Here is a 25,808-nt window from a genome sequence, read left to right on the forward strand (position 1 = left end):
CATACCCCATCATTTAAATGAGATACCAAAACACTTTGGAAGGTTTATGCTACCAGCTCACTCGTACTTCTCATACTTTCAAAATCTTCTATGTCAAATCACTGAAAGCATGAGCAGCAGAAACAATCAGAACACACCTTCCAGATTCATTTATACAAAACACACCTGTCCCATCTCTAAAAGTCTACAAGTTCCGACTGTTCACACTTCCCCTTCAATAAGATAATAATAAATAATATGCATACACCAATTTACTGGTTACAAAGGCTTTCATATACCTTATTTCATTTGGCCCTCATAAAGTCTTGTAAGATTAGGATAGACAGCATTAATTGTATCACCATTTTACATATTAGGAAATTAAGACTCAAAATATTTAGTGACTTATGCAGTTGCCCAGCCTGAGTAAAGCAAACTGGGAAATTTAAAGTCATGTCTCTAGATTTCAAGTCCTGTATTCTTTCTACTAAATTCTAGTCCTACTAAGTACTAGAAAGAACGAAAACTACTTTATTGTTCTCCTCCTCTGGATCATTAGAACTACAAAAGGTTTGAAAGCCAAGTTCAGTCTAACCAAACAATTCCTACCTTACTTAAACCCCCCCAAAATCAGATTATAGTTCACTCCCCTATATGTGTATACCTTTAGGGAGTGCAAATTCTATATTCAAAATTACCATCCACATTTTTAGATACTTACCTAAAGTTCCCCCAAAAAACACCACCAAAAAGGGGAAAAGGCCAAAATGCACTGAAGGGGGAAAAGAAAGAGAATGAATCCGTCTATCCAGCTGAAGGGGGGTATCTGAAGGCATAGGCAGCAAAAGATGAAAACCTAACCAGATTGCCATTTGTCCACCCAGCTGCAGCAGCCAGCTCAAAGGAAAAAGAGTGACATGTACAGGAACACTCCTGCACGTCACAGGCTGGGAGAAGCAGCACGAAGTTCACTTCCCCTCCCGGCACTATGAACTATAATCATTCCGGCTGCTGTCTCCAGCTCTCCCCAATCCTTATGGGTTATACTCTCTTCTTAACTCTATTAGAAGAAACTGTCATAACTAAACAGACATAGATATTATCTAATCCAGCCCCATAATTTGTAAACCTACTACTACCAAACACAACCTTATATCAATGATCATATACGGTTTTGCTCTCAGATCGGTGATAACTATTTCCCCTAAGATGTTAATTGATGAGGTTTAAGTTATTATTTAGGATCATATTTGGAAGAAATTGTGAAGGTCACCTAGACATGAAGAACCACAGGTGACCACTTAGCTTCAAGACAGTCTTTGGTTCAAACAGGGTAAAAGGTTAGAGAGTGGATCGCTGTCACTATTTCTCAAGTATGACCAGATATATATAATATACTGGCTTAAATAAGTGATTTTATTCCAGTTAAGGAAAAAGAGAGCAGGCAATAAATTTGAACATATATACATTTTCTCCACAGACTTGATAAAACCATTTTATTTTTAAAGTAAACAAAAAAATTTTTTCACCCCAGTATCTCCTATTCTTTACCTATTACAAGAATTCTTTTCTACAACTTCCTAAACATATTGTCATTTGCACTGGGATATTATAGGCTGATTTGTGTGTGCTAAATAAATTCAGCCATAAAGACAGATTCAGTGCTGTATAAAAAAAAAACTATAATAGGACCATAGCAAGAGTCCTAAATCATAAAATGACACACCATCTTATCTTTGAGGTTAATATAAATTGGATATAACAACACATGTTAACATACATATTCACCTGTGAGGAGTACATCATTATTTTAATTAGGTGTTCATAAAGACATAAAAAAAATCTAAAGTAATAAACATTGAACAAAATTTCAGATGGTGGAAACTTTTGCATAGAAAGAGTAGCCCACAACACCAAAACTACACTATGTAAGCAGACCTTATTTCTTTTAATTGAGATAAAAAACATAAACCACAGAATTCACCATTTTAAAGTAGACAGCTCATTGATTTTTAGTATATTCATAGAGTTGTGTAACTATCACTGTTATCTAATTCCAGAATATTTTCATCAACCTCAAGAAAACCCCATACCCATTAGCAGTAGCTCACCATTCTGCTCTCCTTCTATCCCTGGCAAGCATTCATCTACTCTGTCTCCATGGATTTGTCTATTCTGAACATATCATATATATGGAATCATATCATATATGGCCTTTTGTGTCTGGTTTCTTTCTGCATAGCATAATATTTTCAAAGTTCATCTATGTTGTTCTTATATCAATCTTTCATTCCTTTTATGGATGAATAATACTCCATTGTATGGATATATCACATTTTGTTTAATCCATTCATTAGCTGACAGACATTTGAGTTGTTTCTACCTTGTGGCTGTTATGAAAAATGTTATAAACATTAATGTACAAGTTTTGTATGAACCTGTTTCAATTCTCTTGGGTATGTACCTGAGAGTGGTACTGCTGGGTCATCCGGTAACTTTATTTTTAACTTTTTGAAGAACTGTCAAACTGTCTTCTAAAGCAGCTGCACCATTCTACATTCCCACCAGAACTACATGAGGGGTCCAATTTCTCCACATCCTCATCAACACTTGCTATTGCTTGTTTTTAAGATCATCCTTAGTCAAGAAGACTATTTTTGTTTATGTGTCACGAGAAGCTGGCAAAGAAATTAAAAGTATAACTGGGAAGGAGTAGATAAAACTGTCATTATTCACAGATGATATGACTGTTTACATAGAAAATACCAAATATCTACAGAAATATTACAATAGTTCATCAGTATGGCTGGATATAACATCAATATACAAAAACTAATTTCATTTATATTACTGGATTTCAGTCATAGTAGCCACAACAAATATGAGCTATCTAAACATGAATCTAACAAAAGATATACAAGACCGTTATAGAAAGTATTATATTCTCCACACCGATGTGAAGAGTCAATCTAATTCCCATTAAAATTCAAAATAATTTTTTGAAAAGCTAGACAAACTGATTCTTAAATTTATATGGCAAACCAAAGGCCAGCAATAGCCATGACACCACTGAAGAAGAAAAATAAGGAGAATCTGCCCTACTAGATAATAAAAACCACAAAGCTCTAATAATTAGAACAGTGTATACTGTTAAGGAACAGAATGCTGATTAATGGAACAGAAAAGGGAATACATATATTAACAACTTAGATTTTAAGGTTTAAAGCAAGACTTTAAACTTTTAAAAACAATGTAGTTATTTCTCCCCAAAGTCTCAAAGAATGCTGGAGAGGGGAGGAGGAGTTGCAGAGGGAGAGAGACAGAGAAGAAAGAAAAGAATGAAAAGCAAAAAAAGAATATTTAGAAATTAGACTAAATTAACATTAAAATTAACACCAGACTCTTCTGAGTATCTGAAGAAAATGGCAGCTGCCTAACTTCTACAAGCCACTAGAAAATGGATGCCTCCCAATTTTTCCTCCCACAACTGTACAAAAGGGAAAAGTAAATCTACATAAAAATCATGTTCTCGGAATAATGTGAACAGAGAGAATCTTGAAACTTCAAAATAATTATAAATGAAAAGAGAAAACTTACCCAACCCCAGGGCACAGGACCTCAGGCTCCCGCCCCTCCAACCCTGCTAAAGGGCTTTATTTCAAGAAGACGCGCTGCTGGCAGACAGAAGACAGAAGATGGACGGCAAGGGAGCCCAAGGCCGATCTCAAAGTCCTGACAGAAAGACAAACCCAGCCTAAATCTGAAAATGTTAAAAAATAAATAAATAACTGAATAGACACGAGCACAGGGAAGGAAGTTCAAAGTTCACGTGAGTTAAAGGGGCAAATGAGAAAGGGGGCCTTGAGTCTATATTTGGGGGAAAAAAAGACAATGCTAAACAACTTGTATCAAAACTCTGAAGTGCTATGTATTTAAAACCTGATACACATTTAATATATGTAAACCCGATTTACTTTTAATAAGATCATTGGTACATACTAAAAGGAGATAAGAGTAGTAAAGCCAGTCAGAAAACTAATACAGTAATGTAGACAAGACAGGGTCCCAGACTATGAAGATAACAGCAAGATAGAAAAAAGAGGATGGATTCACAATATATTTTGAAGACAGAGCTTGCTAGTAAATTATATGTGGAAGACAGGAAAAAGAGTGAAATGTAGGATGATTCTTAGTTAGGACTTGAGCAGCTAGGTTAACCGTGCTATTTATTAGCTGAGGTGGGGAAGACTGAGGAAGGTATAGGCTCATGGGAGAAAATCAAGGCTTGCATTTTAGACATGTCATGTTGCTATTCTAATAGACATCCAGATAGAAATGTCAAGTAGGTAGTTTGATAGAATGGTAGGGAGCTCAAACACAGCTCAGAGATGGATTTATAAACTTGTGTGGCATTCAAAACACAACTAAATGAACTCAAAGAGGGAGAAAAGATGGAAAAATGAAGTAAGTCCAGGACCAAACTAAGGTACATTCCAGTATTTAGAGGTCTAACAGAGGAGACACACCAAGAAAGGGGACACAGAAGGACCAGCCAAACAGGTACAAAGAAGTTGAATATAAGGTCAGAGATGTCATTTTGCCAGGATCACTGACACTAATTACAATTGTTTTCGTTTATCTAACCTTCACACACTCTACTTTATGAAAGTCTAGCTCAAAAATAAAAAATTTTAGCTCCCAGCATTAATATTGAAAATATTCAAATGCTATGGTACATCCACTAGAATAGGAACTAACTGTGCTGAACATTGAGGGGATCCAGAGATTCAGAAACTTCTCCATAGCATGGCTACAGTGTGATCAATTTTTGTGAACTTTGAATCGCAAACTTAAAATTCTATAGAAAAGCAGAGAGAAGCGAAAAGGCTGGACTCATACAGACAAATCTGCACAAGGCCTGGTCTGAGAACTACTGGATAGAAATAGAGCAAGAAGGGCCGTAACCACAGGTGTGTTCAGATCACGGATCCCCATCTACACTGTTTTCTCCAGCGTAGCCTCTGTTCCCACTGTCGCCACAGAAGGCCCTCTTGCACATTTTATTTCCCTCCTTCCAAGCTATTTCTATTCCTCTCCTGAGACTCTCTTCACCTGACCACAGTTTTAACAGCTTTTGATTCCAACTGATCTGTATAATGTCTTTTGCTATAAAACACTGGTTTATAAAGCTTTAGACGAATAAGGTAATGACCGTAAAATTATTTTAAAGATTTTTAGTAAACCTATGTTAAAAATATTATAGAAGACTAATAAGAAGACTAATAAGAAAACAGTAAGTAGATTTGTCCCCTGTCTATCCCATTTTAAATAAGAAGCACAAACCAAAAATGATTATAACAGGAAAATCATAACCCAAAAAATTGAAGTTTCAGGGAACTGACTTCAGTGTTCTCCTCTGTGGGACCAGAGGAAAGGTATATAGTTAAACTACACTTTGATGAAGGAAGGAGAATGCTGTAAAATGAACAGCAATAAGGCCATGACACAGAGATGAGCTACTCTGACCATGTCAGTCATGGTCACGAATCAGGCACCTAAAAAGGGATTCAAACGTTTTTTTCAACTCGGAGGAAGCTGAGGCTTTTCAGATCTGCTGAAGACTTAACTGCAAATATGCTGGCATTTCCTGGCAAGTCAATAATACTCACGTATCACAAATGCTGGCATTGCCTCAACCCTGCTTAGAGTGAAATTCCAGGGAGGAATGCTGCTCGTTGGCTAGACTCAGGAGGGCCAAGTCGGCTTTCAGGAGAGTTGCAAGAAAAAGAAAGCCCCTCAAGTTTCAAAAGGGAAAAGAGTAGTAAATGTATGAGCAACTCCTCCCCTGGCCTCCCTGGTACATCCTTCCCCTCCTTCACACCATTTCACAGACTCCTCCTGAGTGTGGGGACCCCCAAGATTCTCCCGCTTATTCCTAGTCTGGAGAACACCTGATGCCATGGCTCCCAGCCAATAACTGAATTACCTTTCCTGGGGCCACCTTGTCGAGCCACCCAGTTGTCAGGTGGCTCCTTCTAAGGAAGCATAGACAATGGTTGGTGTCAAAGGATGCTGTGGTCTTTGGATATGACATGCTCCTGATGTGAATTTCAACCAACTCCTCACATCTCTCTGATGGGGTACACTAACAGAACAGAAGTGCGTGGGAAATCAGCATGCACCCAGATTGCAGACTCTGAAAGGAACAACAATCAAACCCTCTGTTCTTGGCCTCTTCACCATGTCTAATAACCAATATGCTAGAAACCAGGCTTTATCAGCCCACTGAAACCAAATATACAGTAACAATTCTCCATAACCACTTAATAAGCATTATGTACCTTATGGATGCTTAAATCTAGATACAAATAACAAATATTAATATTTATTAAATTTTAAATGTTTTAAGTCCAAACTATCTGTCATCTTACTAAAACTAAACATATACTGTGAAGTGTTCATTTTGTAATTAAATATCCACGAGGAACACTGACTTACCTTTTCGAATACAGATGAGTTCATGTACTCCACAGGTTCTTTCTCCACCTGCAAAAAAGAATTTATTGAAAGTTCGGAAAAAGAAATAACCTGAGTTTGACTGCTACAAAGAACTGTTTTAAATTAGTTTCTATAAAATGGCCTCAGAATTTAAACTTAACTATATGAACATGATACACCTGACATTCAGAATATTCCTTAGCCCATAAAGTAGTATCTTATAAAGTCTTAGAATGAAGTTTCATCAGTATGTTATTTTTAAATTGTAAGCCTCTCAAGAGCAGAAATCATATCACCCTTTCCTAAGCACCTCTACAGACCATCAAGAAGGAAACACTTCAAGGAAGGACCTACTTTTGTATCTGAGCCTTAATGTAGACAAGTAAGTTGTTATGGAAGGATCACTCCTGGAAGGGCACTACTGGTATTTTATCACATAAATGCAATACTGTCCAAAATGAAATGAAATTCTTTCCCCATTTTTCAGCTACCTACTCTTATAAATCTGTAATAAAAATTTTGTAAGCAATATGATGATAAAAACTAACAAATTTAGCCAACAGCTTACTTTATCATAGCTATTATCAAAAATCACTCTAAGAGTAATATTATTTATTAGTTACTACAGAATAGGTATTTTACTCTGAAACATAATGCCATTACTTTAAATGAACATAAGCTAAAGAAAATTTTGAGGGTGTTCTATAGATAAATGACCTTATAATTATGCTGTGAGTTATGCTTAAACTTTGCATAATACAAATACTAAATAATCACCTTAGTTCATTATAGAAGATTATGAACAGTGAAGATATAAGGAACAGAAATATCTTAGAGCACTACCATGAGAAATAAAAACCATGATGTCCACTAAAAAAAGTAGGTCATCTGGGAAGCAAGCTAAAAAACTAGAAAACAGTATTTCTATCACTAAAGTGGGTTAGAGCTACATTATCACTTGGTTGTAATGCCATATTTTGATTATTGTCAATACTACAAACTAATATCTTTTTATTATCAACACTAGGGGTTATCAGGAGGATAGACTTAGCAAGAAGAAACACCTAACTTAAAGCTATGATTATAAAAGAATTATTATTCAGCAAACCTCAGTGTAAATACAGTGAGACCTTACAATTGGAATGTTACCAATGAGCAACCACAGATCACTTGTTAAAGGGCCAGAATGAACTACAACTATACACTGTACTACATGTCTTTAAAACTGAGAAGACACTAGTCAGAGGCTAGAAGAAGAATATTTACCAAATTACAGGAAGAAACGATTTTCAAGAAAATTAAAAGAAACATGTAATAACAATAACATAACTCTAACATATATTGACACGATCACTGATGTTTTCATAGGGTATTTAGAGATGTGTCTTAGATGGTCATGAAGGCCTATCCTCTAGAAGGTAATTCTTGTTTCTTAGTTATGTACTTTATTCATGTAACAAAGCTATGCTTTTTAAATCTGTAATTAAAACTAGACTTTCCCCCATATTTAACATCAATTGTTTAGGTTTTATTCCACACTTCTTAACTTAAATATAACTGCATAGTTCTCACAAAGCTCACTATTAACAGTAACAATAAAAACTATCATATTGTAAAACTTTTCTCAAAGAACTGTAAAATGACAATGAGAGCTAACTCCCACTTTCAAAAGTATTCAATTTATTTATAACAAATGAAAGGACCTCATAAATAAAAGCTAAGTCAAATAATTACTATTATTTAAAATTACAGTCAATTGATAATCATCAAATTTGCCAAAGTATGCAAAAAAATCACACAGCTAGAAAAAGCAAGTAAGGTTGTACTCTACTGTTCTTGATACTTGTTCCAAAAATCTTAACCATGTGAGATTTCACTGATGTACAGGTAGAAATAAAAGCAATCATTATTATTACTGAAATGCAAAGAGGTGTTAGGGATAAATAAATGCCATATAATAAAGTAAAATTAAGAAAAAAACTTCCTTTTTAAAGCACAAAAGAAGAAATACAAAACATTAAATAAACATTATTATATTACTGGACAATGAAATCAATATTCCTTTTGTCCCCAATCCTTCCTGAGACCAGGAAATGTGTAAGGGAAAAATATGCATTCTATATGTTAAATATATATATGTTTAAATGTGTACGTTTGGGAGTCAAAAGGCTTAAATACTTTTTCAATCAAAAATACATGAACTTTATACAAATTTTACGCTTTTTTTTAATCTCTAAAAGTACATCAGAAGTTTCCAGAAGAAATATCAAATTTGTAAGCAAAAGGCCAGTCACTGAAGGTAAACCTTGACTTAGATATGGTAGTAATCCTAAAAGTTTATTGGTTTTCAGATTATAATGCAAAAGGGGAATGATTAGTTGTTTTTATTTCAGCTTTATTGAAGTAAAATTGACATATAAAATTGTAAGATATTTAAAGTGTGTAAACATGGTGGTATGTATGTACCAAATATGTATATCAAATATACAGGGGAATGATTATTTACTTATTTATTTTTGAGATATAATTGACATAGTGTAAATTCAAGATATAAAACATGCTGACTCAATATGTCTTACACTGCAATATCATTACCTCCATAGCGTTAGCTAACACCTCTATCACCCCTCATAATTATCATTTCTTTTTTGTGGTGGGAACGATTAAGATCTAGTCTCTTAGCAACTTCTAAGTTTGTAATACAGTATTGTTGTCTATAATCACTAGGCCTGTATTTTAGACCTCCAGGACTTATTTATCAATGTTGGCAAGGTTTTACTCTTAAACAATATTTCCCCAATTCCCCCACCCCCAGACCTTGATAACCACTATTCTATTCTGTTTTTATGAGTTCAGCTTTTTTAGACTCCACATATCAATGAGGTCATACACTATTTGTCTATCTCTGTTTGATGTACCCACATAGCATAATCCACTAAGGTCCATCCATAGTGTCACAAAGGCAGGATCTCCTTTCTCATGGCTGAATAAAATTCCATTATTTATATAAAGCACATCTTTATACATTCATCTGCAGATGGACACTTAAATTGCTTCCTTTTCTTGGGTATTGTGAATAATGCTACAATATGCATAGGACTGCAGATTCATCTTTGACAAACTGTCTTCATTTCCTTTGGATACATACCCAGGACCCTTATTGGATCATATATTAGTTCTATTTTTAATTTTTTAAAGAACCTCTATACTGTGACTGAACCAAGTTGGGGGAACGATTGCTTAAAGTAATCAGTCAATCACTTTAGAAAGAGATTCAACTAAAATGAATAATCGTCCTCAAAATGAACTCTTGTATAAACATAATTCAAAGACATAACAATAATAAAGACTTGAGAACTATATTAGAATGACAGAATATAAAAAGAGACTAGAATTCAGAAATAAAATGGTCTAGGTCATTACAGATAAATAAACAGATACTAAAGGTTGAATTGTAGTTGCCCAGGGTCGATAGTTAACTGTCAGATAAAATAATTAAAACACCTGGTTTACAATACAGTGAAAAAGTACAAATTGATTTTTTTAAAATTTTTTAAAAAGAAGGAAAATTATGAAATTGTTTTCTAACACTTAAAGGTAATTTAGGTAAGCCAATTTCTCAAAACTATTCTTGGAGCTAATACCAGCATTGCTATTGAAACAATCATCCCAGCAACACAGAAATGAGAAAAAGATAGAAAATGACAAGCTTAGTCAAAGTTATAATCTTTTCCCTGAGGCAAACCCATGTAGGTGCATAATGTAAACTAGCAAAATCTTCTACAACTGGCATTAAGTACGGGGTGTCAGAGGAAATGGATGTGTGTAGGCACACACATGTGCTGTGAATGTGTGCACATGTGTGTTTGTGTATGAATGCACAGATAATTGAAACTGCTTATAAAGTGTTCTTTCCCACGTATCTATAGGATGAAGTATGTAGTGATGTTGTATTCCCATCAACACAGGCCCAAGTACACAAAAATGGAATTAAACCCAAAGATTTAGTTCCTTTGAAATGGATCTAGGAGTGCTTTTTAAAATTTACTTTATTTTTTTCAGGGGCGGAGCCAAGATGGCGGCGTGAGTAGAGCAGTGGAAATCTCCTCCCAAAAACACATAGAGCTATGAAAATATAACAAAGAAAAATCTTCCTAAAATAGAGACCACAGGACACAGGACAACATCCAGACCACATCCACACCTGCAAGAACCCAGCGCCTTGGGAAGGGGGTAAGATACAAGCCCCAGCCCGGCGGGACCCGAGCGCCCCTCCCCCCGGCTCCCGGCGGGTGGAGAGAAACCGGAGCGGTTTTTTTTTTTTGGAACGGCGCCGGAGGACAAAGAATATCCCGCGTTTCTCCCTGCGAGACCTGGGGGCGGGTGCCTGAGACCGGTGCCTGAGGACGGAGGAGGTGGCGCGTTTTTCCCCTTTTTTTTTTTTTTCTCTTTTTGGCGAGCGCTTTTTGGAAGCCTTGAAGGGACGGGGACCCCAGTGCTAGGGAGGCACGGTGGCGGGACTGGTGAGCGGGTGGCTGGGACCGGCGCCTGAGGCCAAAGAATATCCCCCGTTTTTCCCTGCGGGACCGGTGGGCGGGTGCCTGAGACCGGCACTTGAGGGCAGAGGAAATCGCGCGTTTTTCCCCTTTTTTTTTTCTCTTTTCTGCGAGTGCTTTTTGGAAGCCTAAAAGGGACAGGGACCCCGGTGCTAGGGAGGCAGGGCGGCGGGACTGGTGAGCGGGTGCCTGGGACCGGCACCTGAGGACAAAGAATATCCCGCATTTTTCCCTGTGGGACCGGTGGGTGGGTGCCTGAGACCAGCACCTGAGGACGGAAGAAATCGCGCGTTTTTCCCCTTTTTTTTCTCTCTTTTTGCCGAGTGCTTTTTGGAAGCCTTGAAGGGACAGGGACCCCGGTGCTAGGGAGGCAGGGCAGCGGGACTCGTGAGCGGGTGCGTGGGACCAGTGCCTGAGGACAAAGAATATTGAGCGTTCCTTCCCTGCGGGACCGGTGGGTGGGTGCTTTTTGGAAGCCTTGAAAGGACAGGGACCCTGGTGCTAGGGAGACAGGGCAGCAGGACCAGTGAGCGGGTGCCTGGGACCGGCACTTGAGGACAAAAAAAAAAAAAAAAAATCGCTTGTTTTTTCCTTTTTTTTCCTTTTTTTTTTCTCTTTGTTTCTGTTCCCTCTCTCATTGTTGCTGCTGTTGTTTTGGTTTGGAGAGTGCTTTTTGGAAATCTTAAAGGGGCAGGACAGGTCACTTAGACCAGAAGCAGGGAATCTGGGGATCTCTGGGCACTCTAACCCCCTGGGCAGCAGGGAGCACAGAGGCCCCTTACGGAGATAAATAGTCTCCTGGCTGCTCCCCCTCCAACGGGGCTCCACCATTTTGGAGGAACAGCCCCAGCCAGGCCAAGCCCACAGCAACAGCGGAGATAAACCCCAAAGCAACTGGGCAGGAAGCAGAAGCCCTGTCTGCGCACAGCTGCCCAGCACAAGCCACTAGAGGTCGCTATTCTCCCAGGAAAAGGCTACAAACCAACAAGAAGGGAAGCTCTTCCAGCGGTCACTTGTATCAGCTCTGCAAACTATCTCTATCACCATGAAAAGGCAAAACTACAGGCAGACAAAGATCACAGAGACAACACCTGAGAAGGAGACAGACCTAACTAGTCCTCCTGAAAAAGAATTCAAAATAAAAATCATGAACATGCTGACAGAGATGCAGAAAAAAATGCAAGAGCAATGGGATGAGATGCAGAGAAAAATGCAAGAGCAGTGGGATGAAGTCCGGAAGGAGATCACAGATGTCAGGAAAGAGATCACAGAAGTGAAACAATCCCTGGAAGGATTTATAAGCAGAATGGATAAGATGCAAGAGGCCATTGAAGGAATAGAAGCCAGAGAACAGGAACGTATAGAAGCTGACATAGAGAGAGATAAAAGGATCTCCAGGAATGAAACAACACTAAGAGAAATATGTGACCAATACAAAAGGAAAAACATTCGTATTATAGGGATACCAGAAGAGGAAGAAAGAGGAAAAGGGATAGAAAGTGTCTTTGAAGAAATAATTGCTGAAAACTTCCCCAAACTGGGGGAGGAAATAATCGAACAGACCATGGAATTATACAGAACCCCCAACAGAAAGGATCCAAGGAGGACAACACCAAGACACATAATAATTAAAATGGCAAGGATCAAGGACAAGGAAAGAGTTTTAAAGGCAGCTAGAGAGAAAAAGGTCACCTATAAAGGAAAACCAATCAGGCTAACATCAGACTTCTCAACAGAAACCCTACAGGCCAGAAGAGAATGGCATGATAAACTTAATGCAATGAAACAGAAGGGCCTTGAACCAAGGATACTGTATCCAGCACGACTATCATTTAAATATGATGGTGGGATCAAACAATTCCCAGACAAGCAAAAGCTGAGGGAATTTGCTTCCCACAAACCACCTCTACAGGGCATCCTACAGGGACTGCTCTAGATGGGAGCACCCCTAAAAAGAGCACAGAACAAAACACACAACATATGAAGAATGGAGGAGGAGGAATAAGAAGGGAGAGAAGAAAAGACTCTCCAGACAGTGTATATAACAGCTCAATAAGCGAGCTAAGTTAGGCAGTAAGATACTAAAGAAGCTAACCTTGAACCTTTGGTAACCACGAATCTAAAGCCTGCAATGGCAATAAGTACATATCTTTCAATAGTCACCCTAAATGTAAATGGACTTAATGCACCAATCAAAAGACATAGAGTAATAGAATGGATAAAAAAGCAAGACCCATCTATATGCTGTTTACAAGAAACTCACCTTAAACCCAAAGATAAGCATAGACTAAAAGTCAAGGGATGGAAAAACATATTTCAGGCAAACAACAGTGAGAAGAAAGCAGGGGTTGCAGTACTAATATCAGACAAAATAGACTTCAAAACAAAGAAGGTAACAAGAGATAAAGAAGGCCACTACATAATGATAAAGGGCTTAGTCCAACAAGAGGATATAACCATTCTAAATAAAGATGCACCCAATACAGGAGCACCAGCATATGTGAAGCAAATACTAACAGAACTAAAGAGGGAAATAGACTGCAATGCATTCATTGTAGGAGACTTCAACACACCACTCACCCCAAAGGATAGATCCACCGGGCAGAAAATAAGTAAAGACACACAGGCACTGAACAACACACTAGAACAGATGGACCTAATAGACATCTATAGAACTTTACATCCAAAAGCAACAGGATATACATTCTTCTCAAGTGCACATGGAACATTCTCCAGAATAGACCACATACTAGCTCACAAAAAGAGCCTCAGTAAATTCCACAATATTGAAATTCTACCAACCAATTTTTCAGACCACAAAGGTATGAAAGTAGAAATAAATTCTACAAAGAAAACAAAAAGCCTCACAAACACATGGAGGCTTAACAACATGCTACTAAATAATCAATGGATCAATGAACAAATCAAAATAGAGATCAAGGAATATATAGAAACAAATGACAACAACAACACTAAGCCCCAACTTCTGTGGGATGCAGCGAAAGCAGTCTTAAGAGGAAAGTATATAGCAATCCAGGCACACTTGAAGAAGGACGAACAATCCCAAATGAATAGTCTAACATCACAACTATTAAAACTGGAAAAAGAAGAACAAATGAGGCCTAAAGTCAGCAGAAGGAGGGACATAATAAAGATCAGAGAAGAAATAAACAAAATTGAGAAGAATAAAACAATAGCAAAAATCAACGAAACCAAGAGCTGGTTCTTTGAGAAAATAAACAAAATAGATAAGCCTCTAGCCCAACTTATTAAGAGAAAAAGAGAGTCAACACAAATCAACATAATCAGAAATGAGAATGGAAAAATCACGACAGACTCCACAGAAATACAAAGAATTATTAAAGACTACTATGAAAACCTATATGCCAACAAGCTGGAAAACCTAGAAGAAATGGACAACTTCCTAGAAAAATACAACCTCCCAAGACTGACCAAGGAAGAAACACAAAAGTTAAACAAACCAATTACAAGCAAAGAAATTGAAACAGTAATCAAAAAACTACCCAAGAACAAAACCCCGGGGCCGGACGGATTTACCTCGGAATTTTATCAGACACACAGAGAAGACATAATACCCATTCTCCTTAAAGTGTTCCACAAAATAGAAGAAGAGGGAATACTCCCAAACTCATTCTATGAAGCCAACATCACCCTAATACCAAAACCAGGAAAAGACCCCACCAAAAAAGAAAATTACAGACCAATATCCCTGATGAATGTAGATGCAAAAATACTCAATAAAATATTAGCAAACAGAATTCAACAGTATATCAAAAGGATCATACACCATGACCAAGTGGGGTTCATCCCAGGGATGCAAGGATGGTACAACATTCGAAAATCCATCAACATCATCCACCACATCAACAAAAAGAAAGACAAAAACCACATGATCATCTCCATAGATGCTGAAAAAGCATTTGACAAAATTCAACATCCATTCATGATAAAAACTCTCAGCAAAATGGGAATAGAGGGCAAGTACCTCAACATAATAAAGGCCATATATGATAAACCCACAGCCAGCATTATACTGAACAGCGAGAAGCTGAAAGCATTTCCACTGAGATCGGGAACCAGACAGGGATGCCCACTCTCCCCACTGTTATTTAACATAGTACTGGAGGTCCTAGCCACGGCAATCAGACAAAACAAAGAAATACAAGGAATCCAGATTGGTAAAGAAGAAGTTAAACTGTCACTATTTGCAGATGATATGATACTATACATAAAAAACCCTAAAGACTCCACTCCAAAACTACTAGAACTGATATCGGAATACAGCAAAGTTGCAGGATACAAAATCAACACACAGAAATCTGTAGCTTTCCTATACACTAACAACGAATCAATAGAAAGAGAAATCAGGAAAACAATTCCATTCACCATTGCATCAAAAAGAATAAAATACCTAGGAATAAACCTAACCAAGGAAGTGAAAGACTTATACTCTGAAAACTACAAGTCACTCTTAAGAGAAATTAAAGGGGACACTAATAAATGGAAACTCATCCCATGCTCATGGCTAGGAAGAATTAATATCGTCAAAATGGCCATCCTGCCGAAAGCAATATACAAATTTGATGCAATCCCTCTCAAATTACCAGCAACATTCTTCAATGAATTGGAACAAATAATTCAAAAATTCATATGGAAACACCAAAGACCCCGAATAGCCAAAGCAATCCTGAAAAAGAAGAATAAAGTAGGGGGGATCTCACTCCCCAACTTCAAGCTCTACTACAAAGCCATAGTAATCAAGACAATTTGGTACTGGCACAAGAACAGAGCCACAGACCAGTGGAACAGATTAGAGACCCCAGAAATTAACCCAAACATATATGGTCAATTAATATTTGATAAAGGAGCCATGGACATACAATGGCAAAATGACAGTCTCTTCAACAGATGGTGCTGGCAAAACTGGACAGCTACATGTAGGAGAATGAAACTGGACCATTGTCTAACCCCATATACAAAGGTAAACTCAAAATGGATCAAAGACCTGAATGTAAGTCACGAAACCATTAAACTCTTGGAAAAAAACATAGGCAAAAACCTCTTAGATATAAACATGAGTGATCTCTTCTTGAACATATCTCCCCGGGCAAGGAAAACAACAGCAAAAATGAGCAAGTGGGACTACATTAAGCTGAAAAGCTTCTGTACAGCGAAAGACACCATCAATAGAACAAAAAGGAACCCTACAGTATGGGAGAATATATTTGAAAATGACAGATCTGATAAAGGCTTGACGTCCAGAATATATAAAGAGCTCACACGCCTCAACAAACAAAAAACAAATAACCCAATTAAAAAATGGGCAGAGGAACTGAACAGACAGTTCTCCAAAAAAGAAATACAGATGGCCAAGAGACACATGAAAAGATGCTCCACATCGCTAATTATCAGAGAAATGCAAATTAAAACTACAATGAGGTATCACCTCACACCAGTAAGGATAGCTGCCATCCAAAAGACAAACAACAACAAATGTTGGCGAGGCTGTGGAGAAAGGGGAACCCTCCTACACTGCTGGTGGGAATGTAAATTAGTTCAACCATTGTGGAAAGCAGTATGGAGGTGCATCAAAATGCTCAAAACAGACCTACCATTTGACCCAGGAATTCCACTCCTAGGAATTTACCCTAAGAACGCAGCAATCAAGTTTGAGAAAGACAGATGCACTCCTATGTTTATCGCAGCACTATTTACAATAGCCAAGAATTGGAAGCAACCTAAATGTCCATCTGTAGATGAATGGATAAAGAAGATGTGGTACATATACACAATGGAATACTACTCAGCCATAAGAAGTGGAAAAATCCAACCATTTGCAGCAACATGGATGGAGCTGGAGAGTATTATGCTCAGTGAAATAAGCCAAGCGGAGAAAGAGAAATACCAAATGATTTCACTCATCTGAGGAGTATAGGAACAAAGGAAAAACTGAAGGAACAAAACAGCAGCAGAATTACAGAACCCAAAAATGGACTAACAGGTACCAAAGGGAAAGGAACTGGGGAGGATGGGTGGGCAGGGACGGATAAGGGGGGGGGAAGAAGAAGGGTGTTATTAAGATTAGCATGCATGGGGGGGAGGGAGAAAGGGGAGGGTGGGCTGCACAACACAGAGAGGACAAGTAGTGACTCTACCACATTTTCCTAAGCTGATGGACAGTAACCGTAATGTGGTTGTTAGGGGGGACCTGATATAGGGGAGAGCATAGTAAACATAGTATTCTTCAGGTAAGTGTAGATTAAAAATTTAAAAAAAAAAAGAAAGAAAGAAAGAAAAGGGGGATTACTCCTTAACAGGATAAAACTATTGGTAAATCAAAGATCAACGCATGCTTTAAATATCCTTAATGTTGATCACTTAAAGGGTGTCAGATGATCAGCTATGGAGGTACTCTTTTCTGATAATATTCCTTTCTCTTAATTAAAAAAAAAAAAAGAAAGCAGTTACTGTGTGCTGACCTCCAATGAGTTCTGCACAGTGGTATAGAGGGCATGTCAAAGTGTGGGCAAAGGGTCTGTTTGTTTCTACGCAGAAGATCAAGGCCTAGCTTGGATACCCAGAAAATGAACTAAGATACGATATGAGGAGGAGCTTCTGGCATCAGCACTCTCTGGAGGACTCGTGCCGGGGGATGATCATCAAAAAGCCTCCACAGGGATCCGGACGATGCTGCAGTTGTGGCTGCATCCAGCCCACCGTCTCCTGGACTTGCCATAAGAAGGAGGAGGGAGATGTCTAGGCTGGCATGTGCATACAGTGAGACAACGAATTTGACTCGATCTGTACTGTTGGAACTCAACCAGGAGTTGGGAGGGGTGCAAGTTGTAGCACCCCAAAATCTCATGACTATAGACTATCTATGGTTAAAAGAACATATGGGATGTGAACAGATCCCAGAAATGGGCTGCTTTAATTTGTCTGATGGTTCAAGTACAGTTGGACAATATCCATCATATCATAGATAAATTTTCACAAATGCCTAGGGTGCCTAAATGGTTTTCTTGGCTTCACTGGAGATGGCTGGTAATTATAGATTTGCTTTGTTTATGTCACCGTATTCCTATTATGTTAATATGTGTGTGCAAATTAGTTAGTAGTTTAAAACCTATACATACTTAAGGTACTATACAAGAAGATATGTCAAAGAAATAATCAATCCTCCCAAGTTTCCTTCATATGCTACATCTATAGCTTTTCTTCTTCCTTCCTAATTACAAACCTTAAATAGAATTCGTGCCTCATATCGAATTTACCGAGTATCATAATTCCTCCAGGTGGTAAAGATACCTCGAGACAAGTGCTGGGCATAGAAGCCACAGGGCATAAATCTGCAAAGAAGTAAAAAGCTAACCTTTGCAAACAATATGGCTTCTCTCTCACTTACCAACTTTACATTTCCCTGTATGGCCCCGGAAGATGACTGGTTAGCCAGAGACGGGTAAGATTCCTCAAGGGAGGAACAACCTAAGACAGGCACAGTCGCAGGGGGGCCATCAGGTGAGAATTTGGGGATCAACAGAGGTGAGGCTCAGAACCTCACCCCCCCTGCTTTGAGAGAAATCTTCTGCATCCGTGGATGTCTTGCTGCCCTTGTCTAGCCTGGATTAATACTTAGTCCATAGGCACACACCTGATCATCTGATCATCTATATTTGCCTTCTTACAGCACTAAACTATGTTTTCTACCTTTATCTTGCATCTACCTACCACTTCAGCATTTTATTAAAAATAAAAATAATAATAATAATAGGAGAAATGTGGGATCAACATATAAATCAAGTACAAAAATCAAATGAATATTCATATTTGACCTGATGGTTTATAGGTCATATTGCATGATCAAAACCGAAAGTTTCTGTGATGAATGCCCTTGTACTGTTCACCATGTAAGAATTTATTCACTCTGTAAGAATTCGTTCACCATGTAAGAACTTGTTCGTTATGCTTCAGAAGATTGGAGACTGACGAGAATTAGGCTTGAGATGGATTAATGATTGTACATTGAGCATTGACCCCCTATACTGAATTTTATTGTTGTTAACAACCATTTGATCAATAAATATGAGAGATGCCCTCTCAAAAAAAAAAAAGCTAGGGAATGACCACCAGAAAAAAAAAAAAAAAAAATTTACTTTATTTTTCTACCGTGTTTATTTTGACCATTAGTCTAAATCACTACAATTTATAGGTTCTATTGACTTTCTCTCAAATAACACAAAGCTACTTTAGAAGTATCTTAAATTCCATCTTGTCTAAAGATTTGTCCCCAAAACACATAGCCTTCAAATTAATGAGTATTTTACCTGATTGACTCTGTTACAGCTAATTCTTGAGCAGACACCTGTAATGCCCATAATAAGCATGAAACTTAAAATATTTCCCATTAACGCTGCCAATACTCCCCCCCGCCAACCAACTTAACCCATTTAGACCACAGTCACTAATCTCTAGATACTTTTTAGTTTTGTCCCTAATTAAGTCATTCGAGGAATGATACCAATTTTGGTGCCTAATTGAAAGCACAGTGCTGTGGAAAGAACATGGTTTCTGAATTTAGCCAGACTTCAAGTTTAAAGTCAGCATCACCTTGTATTATCTTTGTAAACTTTGGGCTTGGTACTTAATATCTGGAGTGAGAAAAAATTAAAATGACCAAAGTCATTTGTAGAGTGGTAGTAATAACTCCAGGCCAGGAAATAGCTTTCATTTCGTAGACCAATTATGGTGGTTTAAACAGAGCCACTGGAGTGGGGCTGGAGGGCAGTACTGAGGATGCTGAAACAAAGTCCACCACAGGAAGGAAAAAAAAACCACTTTAACACACATGTCTGCCACAATCAAGAGAGGGAGAAGTGGGGCTATGCATGTGCTGTCCACAACTAAGACCATGGACAGAGGCTGTCTGGCTCTTAGTGAGCAAAATTCAGATGTTAATTCCCTTCCCATTCCTCACAAGTAGAATAAGAAATACCAAGAAAGCTTAGATTTATGCTCTGGAAACAGAGAAGACTCTTTCTTCTATAATGTTTTTGTCTCTTCTACAATATCAATTCTCATTTAATTTCAAACACTGTCCTGTATAAATATTCCCAAGTAATTGTTAATTTTCTCACCCTTAACTTGTCCTCTTTCTAGAATTTTTCCTTAAAAAAACTTACAGGCCTCCAACCCTCTGAGAATTATCCTCCCAAACTGGAATTCCTTTTCTTTTCTGGTTGTTGCTATGCAATTACTGTAGAGTTAAAATAGCCTGAATAAGTCCTTTCCTTACTGACTTCTACAAACTGATTTTATCTGTAATACTCCCACCCAATAAAAGTAAATTTTGAGACACATACTCACCACCACCCCAGTAAAGCACAGAATAACCAACTATATCTCTTTTCATAACAGTCACTTACAGCACTTTATAATATACAAAGCATGCTAAATGCAGTCTCTTTGAAACATATAATTTCCTGTTTAATGAATAATTTTTCCAGTGGTATGAATTTTGTCTTAGAAAAGTAAACTTACTGTTGACAAATGTAATCCATTTTTCCCACTTTTTGAGCCACTTTTATTCAGTTTTTTAATTTAATTATGTTTTGGCCTGTTAGAAGCTCATTAAGGTAATACCATAAAACCTCAAATAAGTATGTGCTCACAAAAGGTGTTTTACTTACATCTTCTAGTTAACAGAACACCTTTTTGTTTTGACTATTGCACCAGGTCAGTTTTCCAAAACTACCCATATGTATTACTGTATTAGTAAATTCAGAATACTGAAGGATAGTTTAATATGTCATTAAAATCCTCTATCTCTGGATGACACAGAACTTTACCGTGAATATCAATTCTAATATAGCCCTAAAAATATGAAAATAAGAAATTGTTCTGAACATACATATGGATCCAGAAGTTTGTTTTTAAATAAACTCCTAGTAACAGCTTGCTGTGTTGTATTTCCTCCTTCTAAAAAGTGGGAAATCAAGGGTTCCAGTTTGTTAGGTTTCAATTCAGATTTCACTACATATAATACAAAATATGTAAAAAATCATTTTACTCAAAAACTTGGACTGTTTTATTTATAGTAGTTTGTTCAATTTCACATTATCCCTATATAGGCACTTTCACATTAGGTTTTAACTGGCTAGGATTTGAGGGGAAAGAATGAAGTCAGCTAAATGGAAATCAAATCCATGAAGAAAATCTACCATACTACTACACATGTGCTATGTACAGACTTACAATCATTTTAAAGGAAGCAATAATGCAAAGAGTCCTCAGCAAATTGTATAATAAGCCAACATGTGGTTGTCCCTGCTTCCTACACTGGCATATACTGTTCCACTCTAACGCTACTTAAAGCAACAAAAAATAAAATGCTACTTAATACAACAATTTCTCTAGTGTTCCCTACTTTTTTCTGATTTTGTTTAATGAGTTAGAAAAGGAACCTTAAATTGTAAATTATTCAAAAGTATTTGCAGAGGCCTCTGAAACAAATCCACCTAATACCCAAACATGTTTTAAATCTCTGTGAAACATTAGAAATTTTATTCCTGCCAAAAATCAAAGTATCCCTTTTAGGAATGTCATTAAGATGAACTGCAAATGCTCCAAAAATAAACTGTTCAATAAACTGCCTCACTCTGCCACAGACTGTGGACAGGTGTGACTTTCTAATTTTATTATTCCCTATCGCACTGTAATGCTATCTCCCCAATAATAACATGGAAAGCAGGAGAGGAGTATGATGCTCTCCCTCAAGACTAATAACACAACACATGTATTGGGCTTTTTAAGTCAGTATTTCACGTGGCTTTTTAAAGTTCAAATTCTGCCTTGGAAATCTAAGAGTCACAAGTGTTCAAGAGCACCTCAGAATAATAGTGACGATTTTAAAAATAAACATGAAAGTGTGGTAAACTATAGGGTACATTATGAACATATATACATACACACACAAGATTCTAATTTACTCTTCTTGTGTTATTTTTAAAAATTAAAAAGTAATTAAAAAGTTAAAACTTAACCAGAGAGGTTAATATAGAGTAAATTAATAACAAAGGTGAATATTTTTATTTCAGCAAAATACTTTGCAAGGAGTCTTCTGAGATTCTTATGGGAGAGACAGAATATACACTGGATGAACGAAGGGCATAGGCCAAATCATTAAAGACCAGCTTTATCCTGAGTTTTTAACTAATTTAGATTTGTATTTTACAAAGATTAACCAGCAGAAGTTTAGAAAGAGGATTGCAAGGAACCTTAAGACTGGTGCTACCAAGACTAGTGTGGAAAGTAATGAGAGATAAGGGAATAAACTAAACTGTAAGCACTAAGTATCATACATTAATTTAAGACGGAGACTTGGAAGAACTTAGTGAACAACAAGATATGGGGGGTGAACAGTGTTGATTTACGGATTTCTAACTGGGATGTCCGGCTATTTTAAAATGCCACTCAGATGGTAAATTTTGATGGAGTGGGGAGTATTGGAGGCTGGGTTTGGTGACTCTGATGACAACTTCAGGACACGTGAATGTCCCAAACGAAACACTTAGGATTCCTGTGGGACATCCTTGATATCTAGCAACCACTTGGAAATATAAATTAGGAAAATTCTATGTACTTTTCATTTATTAATAATGGATTTTGAATGTACTGCTCCAGAAAGCAAAATCAGGGTGAGTAGATAGATAGAAGTCACTGAATGGCAGAGTTTTGATCAAAGACCTTATGAACTCTAAGAATTATAGTCTCATATTGGCATACACTGTTCAATGTTCACTGGCATGTGAGTTCAATAAATTCATCATCTTTTACTTTCTATACGAAAAAAGGATGATCCATCTCTTGGTGTCAGGTCTCCATCATACTAGAGTGTAATGGCGTGGTTAAGATTATCCATCTTCTCCACTAGAGCCTGTGCTCCTGAGGGAAGGAACGTCATCTTAGACATCTTCTTGGTCTCACAGAGCCTAGCACAGAACACTGAATAAGCACAGCTCGTGCTCAGTAGGTGTACTGAATTAACGGGCGAAGAAGCGACTACATGTTTTGAGAATCACTTCATTGGGAATAAGGTTGGATGAGATGCCCCTTGGGTCCCTAAAATACTAAGATGTCCCTAGTACAAAGGCCTCATTCAAAGCTCATTTTACTTCATAACACAGCACAGGGATGGAGTGCATAAAGAATCTGATTTAGTTTTGATAAACTGCCCAGCTAGACTAACCTGACCTGACATCTTTATTTGAAATGCTAACATTAACTTTAGTTTCTTTCTTTGCCGAACTAGAAAAGACATAATTCGTAATTCCTGATCTTTATATTATGAAGCTTTAAGCAAATGATTAAGTAGAAACATATTTACGAAAGCATCTCAAACACAGAAGACTGTAGAATATAATAATTTTTAAACTCTTTTTCTTTCAACATAAAAGTAGCAGTAGACAGAGCAAAATGCCATCAACTGACAATGGAAAACGAATCAGTCACAGTTAACTGCCAGGAGGGAAGAAAGGAAGGACAAAAAGAGAGGTAAAATTGGAAAATATTTTAAGACACTGTAAATTATAGGATCAGATTGAGATGCTATTTTTGGCAAGTTCTTCCTCACCTTTTGCGTAAACCTGTTTCTACATGGTTAAGAAATTCTACCACACACTGGTTGTGGAAAAAACATAACAGAATGCAAATCAGTGGATTTGGTTTCTTGGTTTTTAACCTCTAGTAAAATGTATAGTAAGGAAATGTGTTTGAAAAAGTAGCCCTCTGGACAACAGGAATGTCAAAGATTATTGGTAGGTCTTATTCCCAGTGCTTTCCATCATTTTAACTAAAGTGGATATCTAAAACTGTGAGAATGTGTGTCTTACATATAATCAATAACCAATCTCTTAAATAAGGTATATGTCAACATACAGCTAAAGTAATTTTGGAGGCAGAAAGATTATACAAAAGAACCCCCAAAGATGTATGCTACTAAAGACTGGTCCCCAAGATGGGAAGTGCTTTGAAAAGTTTTACTGAGGAGGAACACAAAACATTTAAGCTCATGAGAATCCAAGTATAACCAGCTACCTTGCACGTCTGTACAGATGGATACAACAGAGAAATTCTACAAACTACTTTCATTGTTTGAATTAAGCTAGGAGTGAGACAGCGGCTGGAAGGTGCTCAGTCTTTCACATAATTATCCTAGACATGTGATGTTAATTTTCACAGAATCTTCCTTAAAAACGAAGCCAAATATAGACACTTCTTTCCAGTAAACATGTTTTTGGAACAAGAGAAAAATACACTCTAGCGCCAACCACAATATCTGGGAACCTAATTAGGCTACTTTTTGAAAAGAAGAGTACTGTCACCGCTGTGCCCCTTAATGGACTGATAAATTTGCAGGATTCCAGTAGTGTGCGTTTATTGTAAAGATGGATTTGCTTCTCTTCGTTTTTTGAGTGTTAGGAAAAAAAACACATGAGGAGGAAATGAGCCTCATCCCAAATTCCCCGTCCCCCACAACAGCAAGCAGAAGGGGATGGACGGAGAGGGCTGCCCTGCGTCGGCTCAGGGGTAGGGACCGGGACACGGGTCAGGACCGGGACGGCAGAGCTGGACTCCCAGTGTGGTAGGAAGGCGGGTATTGCGGGAGGGTAGTGAGCCGGGCGAGGTCCATGGAAGGGGGTACACCTCGCGGTCCCTCGCTCCCCCGGCCCGGCCCGCGGGGTCTGCAGGGTCGCCAGCAGGAGGAGGCGGCCCCGGCACGGGACCTGCTAGTGGGAGCGGCTGCTCCCCGCGCCGGGCCCCGGGCTGAAGCCGACTGGCTCCGGGCCGGGAGGAGCGAGCGCGCGAGCCGGCAGACCCGCGGCGCCGCTCCGCCCACCCGCCTCCGAGACGCGGCCGGGACCCCAGCGCCGCCCCAGCCCGGCCCCCGCCCTCGGGGAGCGCCCCAGCCGCGCCGCGGCCTCCCGGGCGCCCGCGAGCGCCCGCCGCCTGGGCGTTCCCCTCCTCGCGGACACCGCCGGCCTCCACTTACCTTCAATCGCCATGATGTGCTCGCCCTGGACCGCACCAACTGGAAGGCGGGGGCGGCGGGCGGAGGACGCGCCGGGGCCGCCGGCCAGGGGGCGGGGCCGGCCCGCGAACGCCTGGCTGCGCGGCCGGGCGGGCCGGGGCGAGGCGGAGGCGGGGCCCGAGCGCCGCGCCTGCGGGCCGCGGAGGAGTGGAACCTTCCCGCGCCGCCGCCGCCGCCGCCGGCACGTGACGCCGCCCCGCCCCCACCCGCCCCGCCACCCCCGCCTCGCCCCGCGCCGGGATTCCGAACAGGTGCCGCCGGGACCGCCGAGGCACCGGGCCTGTGCGGGCGGCGCCGACCCGCTGGGGCTGCCGGGGGCCGGGACCGCCGCGGAGCCGTCCTCTCCTCGGGAGCCTGCCGCTTCCGAGCTCGGGGAAGGAGGGGCGTGGGGACGGATGTGGTCAGGACCATGGACAGGTCTCCTCTGTTGACAACTGGCTCAGGGATGCGCACTGTGTGACTTGTCAGATTCGGTAATCGGAAGGTCTGTTCTGTCTGTTTTGCCTTGCCTGAATCAGCCACACTCTCGCCTCCCTCTCCGCTGTGGGGTGGAGAGACAGCTGGCTGGCAAAGAGCAAACAGGAGAAAGGGATCCTGAGGACAGCAGCTCCTCTCTCTCTTTCTCTTTCTCTCCCTCCCTCACAAATACACAAGCACTTACCCCCTTA

The 25,808-nt window shown here is 39.1% G+C and overlaps 1 protein-coding gene across 2 annotated transcripts in view; it reads right to left on the reverse strand.

Moving 5' to 3' along the window:
• SYT14 (synaptotagmin 14) overlaps positions 1-25,341 on the reverse strand; it is a 214,976-nt gene extending 189,635 nt beyond the window's left edge. For both annotated transcript variants that reach the window (XM_073216984.1, XM_073216983.1), the window contains exons 1-2: positions 25,102-25,341; positions 6,478-6,525 (exon numbers count right to left, since the gene is read on the reverse strand). In XM_073216984.1, the coding sequence (XP_073073085.1) occupies positions 6,478-6,525; positions 25,102-25,114 (61 nt within the window). In that variant the 5' untranslated portion in view covers positions 25,115-25,341. The remainder of the gene's footprint in view (positions 1-6,477; positions 6,526-25,101) is intronic.
• Between the last annotated feature and the right edge of the window lie 467 nt (positions 25,342-25,808).

Source organism: Manis javanica, chromosome 11, assembly GCF_040802235.1.
Source record: "Manis javanica isolate MJ-LG chromosome 11, MJ_LKY, whole genome shotgun sequence".
In the NCBI taxonomy this organism is placed as follows: domain Eukaryota; kingdom Metazoa; phylum Chordata; class Mammalia; order Pholidota; family Manidae; genus Manis; species Manis javanica.